The sequence below is a fragment of the Hirundo rustica genome, chromosome 1, assembly GCF_015227805.2.
Source record: "Hirundo rustica isolate bHirRus1 chromosome 1, bHirRus1.pri.v3, whole genome shotgun sequence".
Lineage (NCBI taxonomy): Eukaryota > Metazoa > Chordata > Aves > Passeriformes > Hirundinidae > Hirundo > Hirundo rustica.
Genome location: NC_053450.1, coordinates 127,255,660 through 127,273,601, shown reverse-complemented (window position 1 = coordinate 127,273,601; position 17,942 = coordinate 127,255,660). Strand labels below are relative to the sequence as shown.

At 37.0% G+C, this 17,942-nt stretch overlaps 1 protein-coding gene across 2 annotated transcripts in view; it reads right to left on the bottom strand.

The window, feature by feature from the left end:
• Nucleotides 1-17,942, bottom strand: part of AGMO (alkylglycerol monooxygenase) — a 190,091-nt gene that overhangs the window by 104,280 nt on the left and 67,869 nt on the right. For both annotated transcript variants that reach the window (XM_040065682.2, XM_058421041.1), the window contains 2 exons: nucleotides 9,599-9,702; nucleotides 4,224-4,319 (listed from right to left, as the gene is read on the bottom strand). In XM_040065682.2, the coding sequence (XP_039921616.1) occupies nucleotides 4,224-4,319; nucleotides 9,599-9,702 (200 nt within the window). The remainder of the gene's footprint in view (nucleotides 1-4,223; nucleotides 4,320-9,598; nucleotides 9,703-17,942) is intronic.

Below are 17,942 nucleotides of genomic sequence, written 5' to 3'. Positions count from 1 at the left end.
CAGGGGTTTTCTTGGGTTGATAATTTTTTTTTTTTTCATTTTACATGTAAATAAATTGTTAGGAATTTATTTCAATGCTTTGGTGCTACTTAGAGATTTATTTTAAATTCTTGAAAAAATAGATATAATTTCAGATTGTCGTGTACTTGGTGCAATATTCATAGAACCATTAAGGTTGGAAAAGACCTACAAGACCATCAACTCCTACCTTTGACTGAACACCACCATATCACTAAATAATAGCACTAAGTTAATGTAAGTTAGTGTAATTTCCTGAACACTTCCAGGGATGGTGACTCCATCACTTCCCTGGAAAGCCCATTCCAAAGGTTACCCACACTTTCAATTAATAAAATTTTCATGATGTTCAATCTGAACCTCCTCTAGCACAGCTTTGAGGCCATTTCCTTTGGTTCTGCCACTGGTTGCCCTGGAGAAGAAAACAGCCCCCTGATGGCTGCAGCTTCCTTTCAGACAGTTGTAGAGAGAGATAAGGACCCCTCCCCAAGCCTCCTCCTCTCCAGGTGAAATCCTCCCAGCTCCCTCAATCACTCTCGTCAGACTTGTGCTCCAGACCTTTCACCATCCCCATTGTCCTGTGAACACACTGAAGTGCCCCAACATCTTGTGGTGAGGGGCCCAGAACTGGACATAGGCTTCAAGGTGTGGCCTCACCAGTGCCAAGTACAGGGGGACAATCCCTGCCCTGGTCCTGCTGGCCACACTATTGCTGACACAAGCCAGGATGCCATTGGCACCAGGGCACAGCTGGCTCATGTTCAGCAGCTGTCAACCAGCACCCCCAGGTTCTTCTCTGCTTGGCTGCCTTCCAGCCTCTCTTTCCCCAGCCAGTAGCCCTCCCTGGGGCTGTTGTGACCAAAATGCAAGACCTGGTACTCGGCTTTGAATCTGGTATCTCTGGTCTTGATCCAGGATCTTGTATCTCCCATTGATCCAGGATGCAGTGAAAAAAAATTTAGTTGAACACAAATGCATGACGTAAGTCACAAAGTTGTATTTTCACTCTAGCATACACAATTTTATTAATTTCAGGCATGCCTTTCCTGTATCAATAGTCCATTCTAATAATAAACAATAGTGAAAGAATCCAGCATCAAAATAATAGTACAATTTTTATATAAGATTTATAGCGTTTAAAATGCTGTACTATTCTATATAAATGACAAAAACTAATGCTTACCAAGCATGTAGGAAATACAGAAGTCTAAATGAGGTAGAACAAATGTGTACTTTTGATCTTTATGATACTGTAGTCACAAGAATATACGAGTCACTTGAGTTAAAATAAAATAGTGTCTGATCTGCTGATAGTAAAGCTGGACAAAAACTGACATAACAAATAATGAAACAGGTCAAAGTTATAACACAGGAAACATCTCTTAATATTGTTTAAAACAACACTGGACACATGTAAAATTTAAGTATAGGAATACATCAGGGATTGTATTTGGCTATAAACTTTTGCTCTAGACTGAAACATGGCATAGAAACTTTCAGCAGAGCACGATCATTCTTTTGCAATTACTGAATTCAATTTAAATTACTCTCAAAACAAAACATCTTCCCTCAGAAACTTTCATGTACTTCAATTCTTTCCTATTACTTAAATAGACCTTTTTTTCTTCTATAAAACAATAAATTCTGCATGTGCTTTCCTTTTCAGTACTACGTTAAAAAAAAAACCAAAAAGCAACAAAAACAACAACAACAAAAAAAGTCTATCTCTCTAAAAAGAGAATTCTTTCCCCCCTGTATCTTACTATATTTTATTTTTCTTAAAGAGAAAGATGTGCAGTCCCAAGTTGCAAAGAGACAACTTCCAAACATCTTTGAGTAGTCAGTGTGGGGCCAAACTATCTCAGGAAATCGATACTGATGAAAAGCAATAGAAACCTGAGGGGGGAAAAAATTATCAATTGCTCCTTCACTTTAGAAGCAAACTATTACATTACTATAACATTACACTGGCAGAATGGAAATAATGAAGTGTATCTCCCCTAGACTCCTAATGACATGTAACAGCAGCCTCCATGGGCTCCCAGAGGATACCGGAGCTGCTGGGGGATGATAAATACCTGTTCTCAGAGCAAGGGCCAGCAGCACTTACTGAGACTGGCTGCTGTTTGTTATAGAAACCCAGGCTACAGCCCTGAACAAACTTTGTATGTTAGTAAACTGACAGAAACAGAGACTTGAAAAACAGATTTTCATTATTAATATAATCTGCATAAGACAATTAGGATCATTAAAATTCAGGAAAGGATTGTTAGGGAAAAAGAGCAGCAATAGCTTTAAACAGTTAAATTGTAATAGTTGTTGCAAAGAAAACCCGATATAATGGTGAAGCATCATATTAATTTCATGAAAAATTTAGGGTAACATAAACCTGAATGGCTGATACCATTTCCCCTCCTTCCCTTACTTTTTCCTGTCAATGACTTACCCATGAGAGCAGGAAATCTGCTAATACATGGTGTAACCCTATTTCTATTTTGACATAATTTTTGACCTTAGAGCATGACTTCAACATATTTCAACCTATTTCAGCTGTGCTATAAAATCAACAATATCAACATTAAGAATAACTTCCCTTGTAAGCAAAGTTCTATGAGTGGATCAACTGGATTAATACAAAAGGTCCATTGTTTTTCTACCGGCACAATAATTTAATAGTAAAGAGTGCTTATCTTTTCATTGAGACTGAAATTCATTCTTGTTTAGACTAGTGCATAAACTTGGCACATTGCACATATGCTATGGAAATTCCTTTTAAGCCCTATGAAAGATTTAGCACTTTAGAGGGATCTAGGCAATTCATAAGCCTCTGAAATTCACTTTAGAAACTTCAGACCCACACTGTGGCACCAGTACTGAGATTCATTGAATTACTGCTACACAGCAGAATGTGAGAAACCTCTCAGCCAAGGAAAAGATGGCTTCAAATACCAGAGAAGACACAGATGAGGCATGTCATCATTTTTTTTAGTGGCAAAGCACACTAAAACTACTTTGGAGAACCTAAAGCATGGTCAAAGAAACTTTGCTACCATACAAGGCCTAGTGTTCATTTGGTATAGTTTCAAAGAGTACTTGAATTTTTGCAAAATATTTTTAAAAGCTTAAATATATATTGCTTCAGCTTTTGCCACTTCTAGCAATGTGTGTGACAGTTGATCTAAGCCTTCCCTATTTACGTGTTGTTTTAGATTATCAGACATTTGTTAATGATTTTAGAAATGCGTCCAACAGAAACAAAGTGTCAACAATCAAAATTTGCTATTGGTCCACTGTAACTACCTTCTTTTATTTATAACTTTTTAAATTCCTTTTTTCAATGAAATGCACAGAAAAGATAAATCTGCAATTTAAACAACATAATCACCTAAAATAGCAGATGAAGAAAATAAAATTCCTTTCCCAAAGAACTGTGCTATATATTGCATCATGAAATTAGAGAGGAAAAGGCATCTGTCTGGGCAGAATAAACAAATGAGTGTCATAGAAATAATTAGCCCACAGTCCACCTGGGGCTATTGAGAAATATGCTACTGACTTATAACATAAAGTACCTTTTAATACCTCTATTGTAATGCAAGGAAGAAGGCAAAGGCCATTGAACTACCTGAGAAGTGTGGAAAACATCTTGCTAATTACAGTGTGTTATTAACCATATATGTATGTAAACTAGATGCAGTCTACGCACTCACAAAACAGAAATGAAGCGGTGTAGTTATAAACAAATAGTTATCAGATAATCATAGAGCATTTTTCATCTGAGAATTACTTGCGTTAAGAAAAAAACAATATCTGAATTTAGTTGCAACTCTAAATGATCTTTAGGAAGCACTGGCTTTTGGGTATTTTTCCCTAAAATATTTATCTTAGAAATGAAATCAGCTTCAGTATCTGCCAAAAATGTTTAATAAGCTGCAAGATAGGAAAATACAGTATTAAAATAGCAAAAAGTTTTGATTCCTTACAGTTACTTTTTTTTTTTTCTAAATCTAATTGGGTCCAACTGGCCTCATTGCTTCTTATAAACTTAGCAATATATATTCAGAAAAAGGAATAAAAATGAACAGATGTTTCTCCTTAAAGAAGTCAGACAAAGATTTTTCTTACACAATAAATCAGCTGCTAGTGGATTTCCAAGACACTGCTCCAGGCTAACTGTTTAGGTATGGCTTAAAAACCTGGTTTACCTCTGTATGTATCCAAAACTGGTAAAGTAGATTAAACTGTAAATGAACAGCAAAAACCGAAGGGGGAATGAAAAGAGCCATGGGCAAGTTGAACATCTGAAAAATGAGAAAGAAAACATACATTAGATACACAATTCTAAACTCATGATGATATAATGAAGTACTCTCAGGAGCTCAAAGCACTGCACAGTATACTTGCTTCTTCTAATACGTCCATAATGCGGACATTACATAGCATAAATAGATAGTGATTATTATGCTACTTACTATTCAATGTGCTATAGCAAATGAGGCATAAATTAATCAAAAAGTGATTTACCACAAGCCAAACTGAGTAAGTAGAAAATTCAACATAAGAATTCATAATTCTGCTATTAGATGCTTATGCTGTGTACTATATGGAGCAGACAGCAACATAGCCTTGACATTAAGGGTTACCATATAGGGAAGGATTATCACAGATTAAGCAAGGTGTGAATTTATAACACTCTAGCTTTTCCATCCAAACTTCCTACATAAGCACCATGAGGGTAAGTTACTTGGCTTTCCAAGTTAATTATACTTCTCAACTTTCTCATGGCATCTCCCATAAAGTCTCAATATATTGCTGAGTCCTAAAAACATGCTAGCATGAAAAATGCATCAGAAAACTGCTTACTTAGGAAATCCTGGTATCTTAGATACAGATGAATCTCTAGGAATTTCACAATTAATTGTTTAACTGGCTGAACAATAGATTAAAACTTCTAAGACCTCCATATGTTAAAAGTCAGTCTGCTTTCTTCAGAAAAAGGCTTATCTTTCTCTTTTCCCTTTTACCTGACATTGCGTCATATCACCTGAATTGAAAAGTTAATACTTCTCTAAAATACAGAGATTTTTCCTAAAGCAAATAGGAACAGAGGTATCTTCAAAAATTTAAATCTCTTTAGCGCTCTGGGAATATCTGTTTGGCTGACAAGAGCTCCATGTGAAGCACAGCAAAATTAGGAAAAAATCCATTTCAAAATTACTGTTGTCCTTTTCCCAAAAATCAAATCTTTTAACATGTAAGAAGGCAGCTGAATAGCCATGACAAGCATCCCGGACCAGGAATTCCTTTAATGTCTGCACATAGCATGCAAAACCAGTATTCCCTCAGTTTTAGTCAGAAGGGCTGCCCAACAGATTACAAGTCACTACTGAGGCTGTGAAACAGCAACACTTCTACCCCAGTGATGTGACTGATGCTCTCAAGAAAGTCACCACAGACATATCTCACCGTGACAAATCAACGGAGGACTAGGACCTTGCAATATCAGCTTAGTCTGATGGCTTCAACACCAGACAATGTCTGAAACACTAGGACAAAACTCTGAAAGCCATTGCAATATCACCTGGTAGTGTTGGAACAGCTGGGATTTCAAAATCTACATTTAAAGGCTTCATGGATCACAGCTGACCCACAAATTACTTATGCTGTGTTTCTGTTTCTGTCTCGGAAGCTGCTTTCCAAGAAGTAAAGGAATTAAAAGGCAGTGGAAGGGGACTAGGTTTCTGCCTAATGGCATGATAACAGCAGGATTTTTTAAAAAATGGAATAGAGAGGAAATTGCTTAAAAAAAGAACAAAAAACCAAACCAGATGGTTTTCAGATTATTCATGGAAGTGGTTACAGGATTGAAAGCAGGGTTAAAAAATTATATGCTTTTCCCCTAAAAGTATCAGAAGCAATTTGGTGGTATTTACAGATGAGCCAAAGAGGAAAGAAGGATCATCTTCATTTTTATTTCCTAACTCACTTTTCAAAAGAGTACTAGGATTTCCCTGCTAAGTGGTGGGATGAAGGAAATTTTATACAAATCTATAGGTAAAATTGAAACTGTCAAACTAACTAACTAACTCATGTTTAACTTACTAATTGCCTCACGTTTTCTTGCAATGTAAGCTTTATTTTGCAGAGGAAGGATTTTAAAGATCATTTACAGAAGTGGAACTCATAGGGAGAAATGAAAACTTCTACCACACCAAGACTTGGTTTTTTTCTATTTGTGGTTCTACTGAGACAAGAAGAGCAATCTCAAGGAAAAAAAAAAAAAAAAAAAAAAAAACAACAAACACCACAACACATTAAATACTTTCCTTATTGGAAATGCCAATTCACCAAATCAAAAGATTTCATGGCAATGTACCAGCTTTAATAAATTTCTAGAGGAAAACTTTCCTGGCTCCAGAATGGAGTTTCTGGTCAAAACTGCAGGAAAATTTTATCATACTGATAGATCTTTTCTCACTTGTGAATTCAGCAGCAGAGATTGGGAAAGTTCTACAGCAGCTGATGGAAGAAGCACCCAGAGAGGGGGTGCAGAGACATTTGCATCTGGGGCTGCTGCAGGGCAGCTGTTTGTCCTCATGCCGAAGTATTGGCTCTTTGGAAGGTCCATTGCCCACTCTCCCATGTGGGCATCTCTACCTTTCTCGCTCCCATTTGTAGGTAAAAGCTTATAACCACTTCCACTACAGAAAGGGAGTGCACTGAAACTCCTGAGGTTTAGCAGGAGTGCTGAGTTTCCGTGCTGGGTCTCTGGGGATGCCTGCCGATGCGGCAGCAGAGCGTCTGCAGGTCATGGGGGCTGCAGGACAGCTGCTGACAGCAAGTTCGTGTGGGCAGGGACTCGTGTGAGGACTCTGCAGGAGTTAAGGGCAAGGATAAAATTTAAAAAAAATCAAAAAAGCCAACCCATTTTTTACAGATCCCAGACCTGGCAGACTCTTCAGCAGACAAGAAGTGACTGACTGCTGAAAACTGTTACCTATTCCCTTTCCAGACTTGTATGTAGATGTTTCCACAGCTTTTATACCGAGTCATAGTTCAACACTTTACCTAAATGTACAGTCTAGAGCTATCAAACTCTTAAGGATTTAATCTTTGTAATTAAATCTTACCCTCAGAGGGAAGTTGAGAATGGTACTCAAAGCATTTAATCATAGCTTTTCAAAGTGTATGTGCAAATCTCTCACAAACTGCACTTTGATTGTTTTACCAGTAATATATTGCTTGCTTTAGCTTGCTGTTTTCTTCTTAAAAATTAATATAATTTTTTTTTTTACATCTTTTTTCCCACTAAATGGGCCTTAAAAGTATCTCTCAGTCTTCACAGTAGATTTGCTTCTCTATGGCCCCTCCAGTGGAGAAACAGAAATAATGTGTATGCAAACAACATAAAGCACTTATATGTTTGGTTCCAAAATCAGGAGTATATCTCACACCACTGATTGTCAAGCACATTTTTCTATTCTCTTTCATTTCATATCTTTTCAATCATAGATTAACATGCTGATTTTTTCATCCTACAATGCTTAACTTAAAACACAACAGAGCTGGCAGCAGAACAGTCACATAATCCCACACCATCCACTATAAGTTTCTCACAGTCTCCACAAAACTGGATATCAAACTCATTGAACAGTACAGTACACATTCAACAAGATCAGGGCACTCAGATCAGATCAGATCAGATCACAACAAGATCAGTTCAGAGATTAACTAAGGATTTCACAGAGTTTCAGCTTCAAGGCAGATCCATCCATGAACTGACAAGACTGTTAGTCCAAAAAAAATATCAGTTCTGTAAGAATTAGCAAGAATTGTGATCATGCACAGTAAGGCGTTGCAGAAAGAAAACCGGCGTATGTCTGAAAAGTTCAGGAAGGAGGCAAAGCAGTATTTACATTAACCATATGTTTTGGCTAATATCAAATATTTGGTGAAAGAAAACCTGGCACACAAAAGTACCATGTATTCCTAGATTCATTTCCCTTTGCACAAAGCATATGCATTTTAAATACACATATATTACTTGCCAAGTGATACCAGTCTGGTCCTGAGGATGGAATTCATTTGGAATCCAAGGTGGCCAGATATCTTGGTCTTCCAAGTATTTTATGCTCTCTGAGGTATCATCCTCAAAATCATGCCAGCAGACAAAGTTCTCATATGCACACCCATAGGTACACACAGGCTTTTTGTCTTTTTTGAATTACTGTTTTTGTAAAGCATTTGCACATATGGTCTCCATGGGTAAATGGGCAAAGGTTAAATCCTTAACACAGCAGTATTTACAGAGGAAGCAGAGTTGTCACAGACAGACAACCCTTCCGCTATTGTCCATTACAGTAATTTAAATTCTAGGTAATCTTGCAAACATCAGATGATTATTTTCTTAATAAATAAACAAGAATTTATATAGAAGACATCAAGAAAAAGTTCTAAAAAACAGTACTGCTTCATGATTTTCAGAAGAAAATTTCCCTGGAATGTAGCACTTTAACTAATTTAATGTCATGCACTAAAACCAGTTAGATACTAGAGACTAAGTCCATGATCAGTAACATAAGCATAAATCCACTTTACTGAAGTTAAGGGAGTTACTGGATTTGCGTGGGTGAGCAATACTCTGTTGACTTTGAGTCATTCACTCACAGGCTGGATGGTGAGATTGCCAAAGGACTTCACCACCTATATTATACCTCACTGGATAATATATATGATTATATAATTATATGTATGCATTTATATATGTAAATACATTAAATATCCTTTTTGAACTCTAATTTTGAAAATTAATTTTTTAAGTTATTAATTTTGAATAATATACAACCAGACAAACTACAATCTGAAACAAAACAAGTCAAAAGACCACATGAGGGCTCAGCTTAGGAAATCAGCAGTTACCCTGGGTGCAGAACTAAACCTTAAATATTATGTTACATTCATGAATGCATTTGGAAATATACTTTTAAAAATCATTATATAAATACTGAATATGAACACAAGTAAATATACATTTTAAAATCTGTATTTAAATACTGAATATGTACACAGCTCACCATTTGAAATTAATTTACTCTGAAATAACCCTAGGTAACATACTGCTCTTATCTACAAGGCTACTGATATGACATGAATGAGCAGAGACAAATAAATCCATTTGCATGTTCAAAGTAAATTTTAATGATGATTTCTCTCCCTGCTCCTTTTAGCTACACAGACATATTCTGATATATTTGAATTATACTCTGCTCTTTTGCCATACTCAAGTATGAATAACTGAATGAAAATTCTCCATTCTACCAAAAAATTATGAAAATATAAATGTAGGGTTATATAGTCAGCTTTCTTTAATATTTGTAGCTGTTTTCATGTTTGCTGTACAACTTTACTGAATATATTTTAAAACTTAAGATTATTAGATTCTTCAGTTTCATCTTCTGCGTCTTCAGTGTCAAACATCCTTTAAAAAATTATGTTTTTCTTTGAAAGGAAATAAACACTATGTTTTCACTTTCACTGAATCTCAGATATTAGCTTGTTTGTCAAATCTTGTGCAACTTACCCAGGAGGTGTATTTCTGCAGTACAGATTGTCTCAAGGCTGTGAATAAGTTGTAATCTTCTGAACTGTGGTGTACTTGGTGTGCAGCCCACAGTATATTAACCTCTGCAAAACACAAAATTTCTAATGAGGTTTGTGCTAGAGAAGCAAATTTGTTTCCCAAGGCCTTTTTTTTCCTAAGCTAGAAACAACTAATCCTCCAATTTACACTTTGCTATTTTACATGAACATAAAATAATAAAACCTAATGCTCAAAGCTGAGTTTGTGTAGGCAGGGTTACATGTCTGTCAGTGCACACAAGTCAGTGAAAATTTCATGCTGAAGTAAGGCTAGGTTGTAGCATCAACTGCAATCGTTGCTGGAAGAGCAGAAGGATGTGTGAGATGAGAATTAAACAGCCAGAAAGCCTCATTTGAGCTCTGGTAACGTGAGTCAGTAGGAGCTCTGTACAGAATTCAGAGGGACAAAAACAGGATGCTCTCATACTTGCACTTGATATATTTAAAGACCAGAAGGAGACACAAAATGTTCCAAAAATCTTATGCATCAAATCTAAAAAAACAACTTATCTAGTGCCAGCTTTTATGCTTACATTTTTCTGGAATGCGTGAATTTACAACCCACTTGTGCCACAGACCGCAAAACACAGCCATTGCCCGCCCACTAGTGACAAATGGAAAAACAAACTGATGCTTGCTGGGAAGCCTTGACCTGGCCAAAGGAGTGCACTGGCTCTCTTGTTACAGTTAAAAAAAAAAAAAAAAAAAAAAAATTGCTGGAATAAGGGCAAAACAACCAGTGTCAGCCACATCCTCCAAAGGCATGACACCTCTAATGCACTGAAATGAAGAATACTTCAAAATCCTGATTATATTTCAAGGCATTTTCTCATTCAAGTGCAGATCCAGGTAGCCTGTCTGCACTCTATCTGGCCAGTGCGAAGTGGGATGTTAAAATAGAAATATTCATGGTCATCCGATATACAGCTATAAGGGTTACCTCATAGGTAAAAGAAAAAGAAAACAGGGAAAAAGAAAAAAGCAAAAGGTCATTGCAGCCCAAATAATGCCTATTTATCATAATTCTTCATTTAAGGTCTCATGTATTTCAAGGGATTAAGTATACACAAGGCTTCACCTCAGCTGATTACAGAAATTAAAAGTTGACTGGCTGTCTGCCAGCTGCACACTCCCATTGCCACTGACCTTGTTTCACCAGAGTCATTACAGAAGCGCCTTTCGCAGATATTAGAAGCACATTCAGAAAATTATTTTATAATGGCTGTCTGAAGTCCTGTAATTATTTGCACCCAAGTTTACATCAAACAGTTTTGGTATTGTGATTAACATGTACTTCCAATGTAAAGTAAGGCAAAAAAAAAAAATCCTCTTAAGGAATCTGAAGGCACCTTTACCATTCAGGGGACTAGACAGTCTAGTAGCAGGAGGTAACAGTCTTGTACACGAGCAACTGGGACTTTTAAATCTAATTAATTTTGAAAATTTAGTAATTAACATCACAAAATCATTTTTTAGTTACCTCCAAGGACTTAGAAATACTTTAAACTGCTGAAATAAATCTGTAATTTCAACTATCAAGAAACACTTAACACTTAGTCTAAGAATTTTTAATTCTTTAAATGCATTTGTTCCTGAAGGAACAAGTGCTCACTATACCAGTAATTAGTGATGTCACTCAAAAAAAACAAAAACAAAACACAACCACCAAAAAACACCACTTATTTCAATGCATCTCTACCTAATAAACACATTAGGAAATTAATTAGTCAGGTGAGGTTCAGTATTCAATAATAATTTGTGTTTGAAATGTTTCTCAAGACCTCGACAGAAGCTAAATGAGTGAAAAAAGCATCTGAAAAGGTGGAGGTTAAAGACCTGTCTCCTTAGTTGTTTTAAAAGCATTTACTTCCTATCACACACTGTGTGTAACACAAGCCTCCACTCAATGAAGTACAGCTGTGCAAATAGAGTACAGTAACTGGATCTTTCTTCTTTCCCTCAGTCATTTTTCAGCATTATGAAAAGTTCAAGAAAGGGAATCTATGATGATTTTTACAGTCTACTTTCATTGTAGTTAAGGTCAAATGGTTTTCAAAATGAATTACTAAAAAGGCATTTTATTAGGATTCATTTTTCAGTTAAACTGCCTCTTACACTAACAAGTATATGGAATAAGGTAACCAAATATTGGTTAACTGTTAGTTATTCAGATGTGCAAGCCAGCTTAAATGATCTAGCTTTCAAAAATGCACCACAGGAATATTGGGGAGATAAACAAACAATTCTTCCACAAGTAATTTAACTGCTACAGTTATTTCTGACTTCTGTTATAGGTAAGTAAATTAAATCCTGCTCCTTAATCCCATTGTTGATGACACCAATGGCACAAACTACATTAAATTCCTTTGAGAAATAGACAGACTCAATGGGGGGGAAAAAAAAAAAAAAAAGTATTGAAAATTAATCTGAAGAAACTGATAATCAAGAACTTTTTATTTGAAGCAGAAGAATAACATGCATGGGTAAAACAGATCACCCCAAAACTCAGTCTGTAAGCATTACTACATTAAAAATATTACAACCATAATTCCAAAAAGACATCTCTCAAATCTAAGAAACAGACCAAGCATTCTTCATGGAATAAAGCTGACTGCTCACCAACTGCCTGCAAGAGAAATAAAATTGTATGTGTCTACAGAAGACTTGTGGTTTCACTTTTTCATTTCTAATGATGATAACTTGAAAGAAAATGAGAAAATTTATTTGAATGAAAATAAAATGATAAAAGACTCTCTCACACGGACTTTCTCTTATGTATTATTACATAGTGACTAATAAAGAAAGCAAGGTTGAGCCAATTCCAACACAGATTAATTAAAAAAATAAAAACAAACAAACAACAACAAAAAACCACAAAACCCAAAACCACACAAAATGCAGAAAACAGGAAGTATTACTGCATTTCATAAAATTATCAAATCCTACTGTGAAGCCACAGGAAAAAAAGTAGGCGATAGAATTCGATAAGCCACTGAGACAGTGCTCTAATGGAATTTTTGACATTTCATAATTCAAACGTGATTGTTAAATACAATTTTAAAAATAGATAACTCCAATACGCTTATACACAAACCCCTTATTTTTGACTGAAGAGAGTCAAAAGCCTCATGGAATCATAGGGCAATTCAGGTGGGAGAGAAACACTGAAGTTCTCTAGTCCAACCTCTTGCTCACAGCAGGACCAGCTTTCAGTTCCTGAGACTCAGTTGGGTCTCGGAAAACCTCTGCATCTCCTGCTATTATGAAGAACTACCTCTAAGTGAAGATAAAGGTAGCACTTCCTTTTCATGTAACTGTGAGGAAAATTATACAAGTTATAACCCAGCAAAGCAAGGGTCTCCTTTCCTGTAGTGGCTTTCCCCAACTTCCTGCTAATGGATGGAGACCTGACAAGCTATTCTCATCCGGGGAACAACAGGGCAACTGCATCTTGGTACTGGAGTTAATCATTGTTGAATGTGTTACTGTTATTGTTGTTACTATCATTATTATTATTATTACCATTACTATTATTACCACCATCTACTGAATCAATTTATATTTTCATCCATCACCCAATTTAAAGAATCAGCATGTAATCCCAACAGACAATAAATGGGGCCATGTAGCTAGGTGATGAAGGAAAATTGGCACTACACAGAAATTGCTGAATGAAGGACAGGTTACGATTTGGCCCCCAGTTTTCATTCTAGCTCTTTAAGTCTCTGTGACGTCATCTCAGAATCAGACCTGCACTTGCTAAAATCAGTGGGCTACAAGAAGCTGAGAGGTTTGTATCCTACAACTTACTCCAAAAGAAAATGAAGATTTGTCATTTTAGCATTAGTTCAATGTATAAATTCTGTTATTAGAAGAAAGAAAATGTGAAGTTGAGGGAACTGGCCTGGAGATGCACAGGCTTTGAGACAAGTTACTAGTAGCCTTGTAACAGCAATGAAGCACTAGCTAACAAGAAGCTGGAGCCAGGCGTTTTTTAGCAGTCCCATTTACCTTCTTTTCTGGATTTTCCAAAATGAAGAAAGATTATTGATGTTATCCTTCTTTTGTACTTCTTTCTTCCTTCCTCCTCCTAATTAATTCATAAAATGCAATGTTTCACACACTTTCAAAATCATATTTGTGAGGTGACCAATGATTTTACTTAGGCTTATTTTTTTTAATTAAAAATAATTTTTCAATAATAATCTAGTTTCTTTCTATGAATCCCTAAGACAGATCCAATGCCTGGGCCATATTTCACTACTTCTGAAGTATTTTTTTTTTAGTAGTAGGAAACGTTCATTATGCACATAAGATTCCTCTTGAGAAGAAGTCAAAATGAGATTTTTTTGTTGTTGTTCATTTTGGTAATTTTAAGTGATTTCTACAGCCCAACAAATTTTGGTTAACAACAGGAGAAAATGTATGCCAAAAAACCCCTATACTTATTTTAAGGAAAGATTTCAATAAAAACAGCCATTTTATGAAATCCTCAGAATCAGTGAAATGGTAAAGATTTGATGAATCTTGAGTAAATAAAAATATTAGAGATGAACTTTTGATTAAAATATGCCTACAAGCTTTATAAGACTTGGATCTTAAGTAATATGGAAAAAAAATACAGATGATGAGTCATAAAAAGTTTCCATTCTCTCACAGTCAACACTGACTGTAACTACAAGAACAGGTGAAAGTTTCTCTTCAGCACCCACTTAAATTTAAACAGAGCCTTTAGTTTTGCTACAGTAGCCATCTTTTAGAAGATGGCATGAACCCAACTGACCCCAGTGTGCAATCTGTTGCTTCCTGAAGCAGATGTAACCCACAGGGCTTCAGAGGCAGGTACTCTGTGCTGCAATCAAAAAGGGATCATCTCCTGGGTATACTTCTCTTTAGTCAGAATTAGTAGAAACTCCAGGATGACTGAGGAAAGAAAAATGGCCTGGAAGGTAGAAATGTCAGTCACTCCTTTTCTATGCATTTCAAACCTACCTACAAAGATTAAAGACAGGAAAATACATAGCATTTAAATAACTGACCTGATAAACTATTACCTTTTCTAATTCACAAAAAAACCCCAACTGTTTGATTACTCACTACCTTTCTGTCTTCCACTAACTGATCTGTTCACAGAGTCATAGAACCATAGAATATGCTGAGTTGGAAGGGACCCACAAGGATTATCAAGTCCGACTCCTGGCCCGGCACAGGACAGTGCCAAGAATCACTCCATGTGTCTAAGAGCACTACTGAAATCCTTCTTGACCTGTCAGGCTGGTGCTGCGACCACTTTCCTAGGGAGTCTGTTCCAGTGCCTGGCCACCCTCTGGGGTGAAGAACCTTTTCCTAATATCCGACCTAAACCTTCTCTGATGCAGCTTCATGACTGGTCACCAAAAAGAAGAGATCAGTGTCTGCTTCTCCTCTTCCCCTCATGAGGAAGTTGTAACCGCAGTGAGGTCTCCCCTGAGTCTCCGCTTCTCCAGCCTGAACATACCAAGTAGCCTCAGCTGCTCCTAATATGGTTTCCCCTCCAGACCCTTCATCATCTTCACTGCTTCCTTTGGAAAATCTCTAACAGTTTAATTTATATATACATATATATAGTGGCATGCAAAACTGCCCCCAGCCCTTGAGGTGAGGCTGCCCCAGCACAGAGCAGAGCAGGACAATCCCTTCCCTTGCCCAGCTGGTGATGCTGTGCCTGATGCCCCTCAGGACACGGGTGGCCCTCCTGGCTGCCAGGGCACTGCTGGCTCATGTTTAACCAGACATCGACCAGGACCCCCAGGTCCTTTTCCTTGGCACTGCTCTCCAGCCGCTCATTCCCCAGTCTGTTTGTATATTCAGGGTTGTTCTGGTCCAGTTACAGAATCCAGCACTTCTTTTTGTCAAACTTCCTGTACCCGGTGATTGCACAGACCTTTAATTTCACATGGTCTCTTTGCAGGGCCTCTGCCTTCAAGGGAGTCAACAGCTCTTCCCAATTTAGTGTACTATTGATGCTTTTTAAGAATTTAAATAAATACCTTGTCATGCAGAGCTTTTTCACAGAATCTCATTCCCTGTTTGATTCTACACTTGCATTGGATGAGAAAACCCTGAGATATAGTACCACTTAAATTTTGTTACTGGAAAGGACAATTACCAGATTTTTTAAAATAAAAGTAGGCTAAAAAGCTGTATTTTGGGAACTATTTGGGATCTACCTTGCATAAAACCAGAAATATTAGCTATCATCTCCACAATGTTAGTAGATATGAACTGTGTGCAACTCTCCTGTTCAGTCTATCATGGTGCAGCCTCTCTTTCGTGACTCTTCTGAGCCAATTTTGCTTTGTGTTTTTTGTTTTAGTGTTGTTCAGGCAGAGTTACAGGATAGGTGATTTGCCAAAAGGCTCTGCTTCCTGCTTATTAGAAATATAATTCTTATAGGAAAAATTCTTTCCTCGGTTACGTTAGTGTTAGCACAGAGCTGTGCGGTTTTAATGAGAGCAGGACTAGATCCAAGGAATTTATCTGGAAGGCTCTGTTATATACCACACACTAAGAAGCATCTATACAGGGAAATGTACACTTTTTTTGGGTTTTTTTGTTTGTTGGGTTTTTTTGAATAAAAGACATTTTTCTTATATTGTGGCCTAGGCCACATTGAGTTTCAGCAGTTTGTATTCTCAAGATAATCACATCTGTAAATCGAAAGACTGGTCTTAAGGAGATTTGAGTTCAAGTGGCGAACTAGACTTGATTTACTATAGACCTTCAAACAATTTTCTTAACCTTTCTTCTCATTTTTCTTGAGGAGCACATATCTGCGCACGTACCTGACCCAGATCAGTTCTCAGCCTTTAGGAAGTAGGAGTTCCACCACTGTTTATTAGCCATTGCTCACCAAGCTGGAGTGTCAGGAGAAGGGGAACAACTCAGAAGCATCTTTTCAGCCTCAGCATTATCTAGTCCACCTTGGTCATTTTGCAATGAAATACATATTGTGTTAGCCAGGTAATGCCAGGCTAGGCAATCATATAGCAAGTCACAAAGCCAGTATCATAAAAAATGAGGCTACCAAGAGACACCCTGTGTCTATATAATCACAATCAAGCAGTTTAATTAGTACATTTCACTTTGTGTTCAGCATCTGATCCTTCTGTGATGTGAGATGTGCTCTTTCTGAATTTAGTCAGGATTATCTGTTTTTCAGCCTTCTTCTTATGTTACTCTATGTGGTCAGCAAACTATTTAGTGAGTGGGCTAACTTGCAATCAAGTAATACATGGTATACACTCCCATGGTTTGTAAGCCAAAAATTGGAGCAACCTTCTACAAAACCTGCCTCCAGAATGTGTGCACAAGCCAAAACCTCCTGCTTGATCTGCTGCCATACCAGTTGAAAACACAAATCTGCTCCCACACACACAAAAAAATCCACAATAAGATCTGCAAAACTTAAGATGCAGAATGGTCTGGGGAAACGTGGGAAGAATCAAGATAAGCCAAAATATTACACATGCTACCCAGAATAAACAACAGGCCAGATCCTATCCCCTTCTAGCAACAATCCAGGAGACTGTGAATTATACTCAAATACACTTCTGAATCTGTAAAATATTTAAGAGATCATGTGGTTAGGAAAGCAGAGGCTGGCCAGGTCAAAAATAATGGTCCTCTCAACTCATACGCGCCTTATGTTATTTCCTGGCATCCTCATAAGAATGGGACATCAATGGAAAGGCTAGAAAAAGCCACAGCATACCCAAAACTGGAGCAGATCTCTTGGAAACTAAGCTGCATGAGTCAAACTTCATGCAGCATTGTTATATCCATGTAAACCAGAGTAATCTCAGTAATCATATTAGGACAATGTTGACCCATGGCCTGTGAGCTTTTCATACAGTTTCCAGGAACTGAAGAGTCTGTTTCCACATACACCATGGAAAGCCACAAAGGAATAAAGGTTATCAGATAAGATTCAGAAGTAACAGTGACTCAATCTCTGACTTCACTCACAGTTCTAAGAGAAAATGAACATGCATTACCTTGTGCGAAAAGATACTGAGAAGATAAATTATCCAAAGCACTTTTAGCATGCAATTGTCGGAATTGGACATTTCCACAAAGACAAATAGGAAAAAAAATCAAAAAATTAAGAAAAAGGGGTAAAGTTTTAGTACTGTGATTATAAGTTAACTCTGAAAATAGTGGAACATTTGCCAAGTCTTTCAGTCCACAGTAGGTCTCTCACAAAAATTCTGCTACAACTTTTCTGACCAGCCTGTTTCTCACAC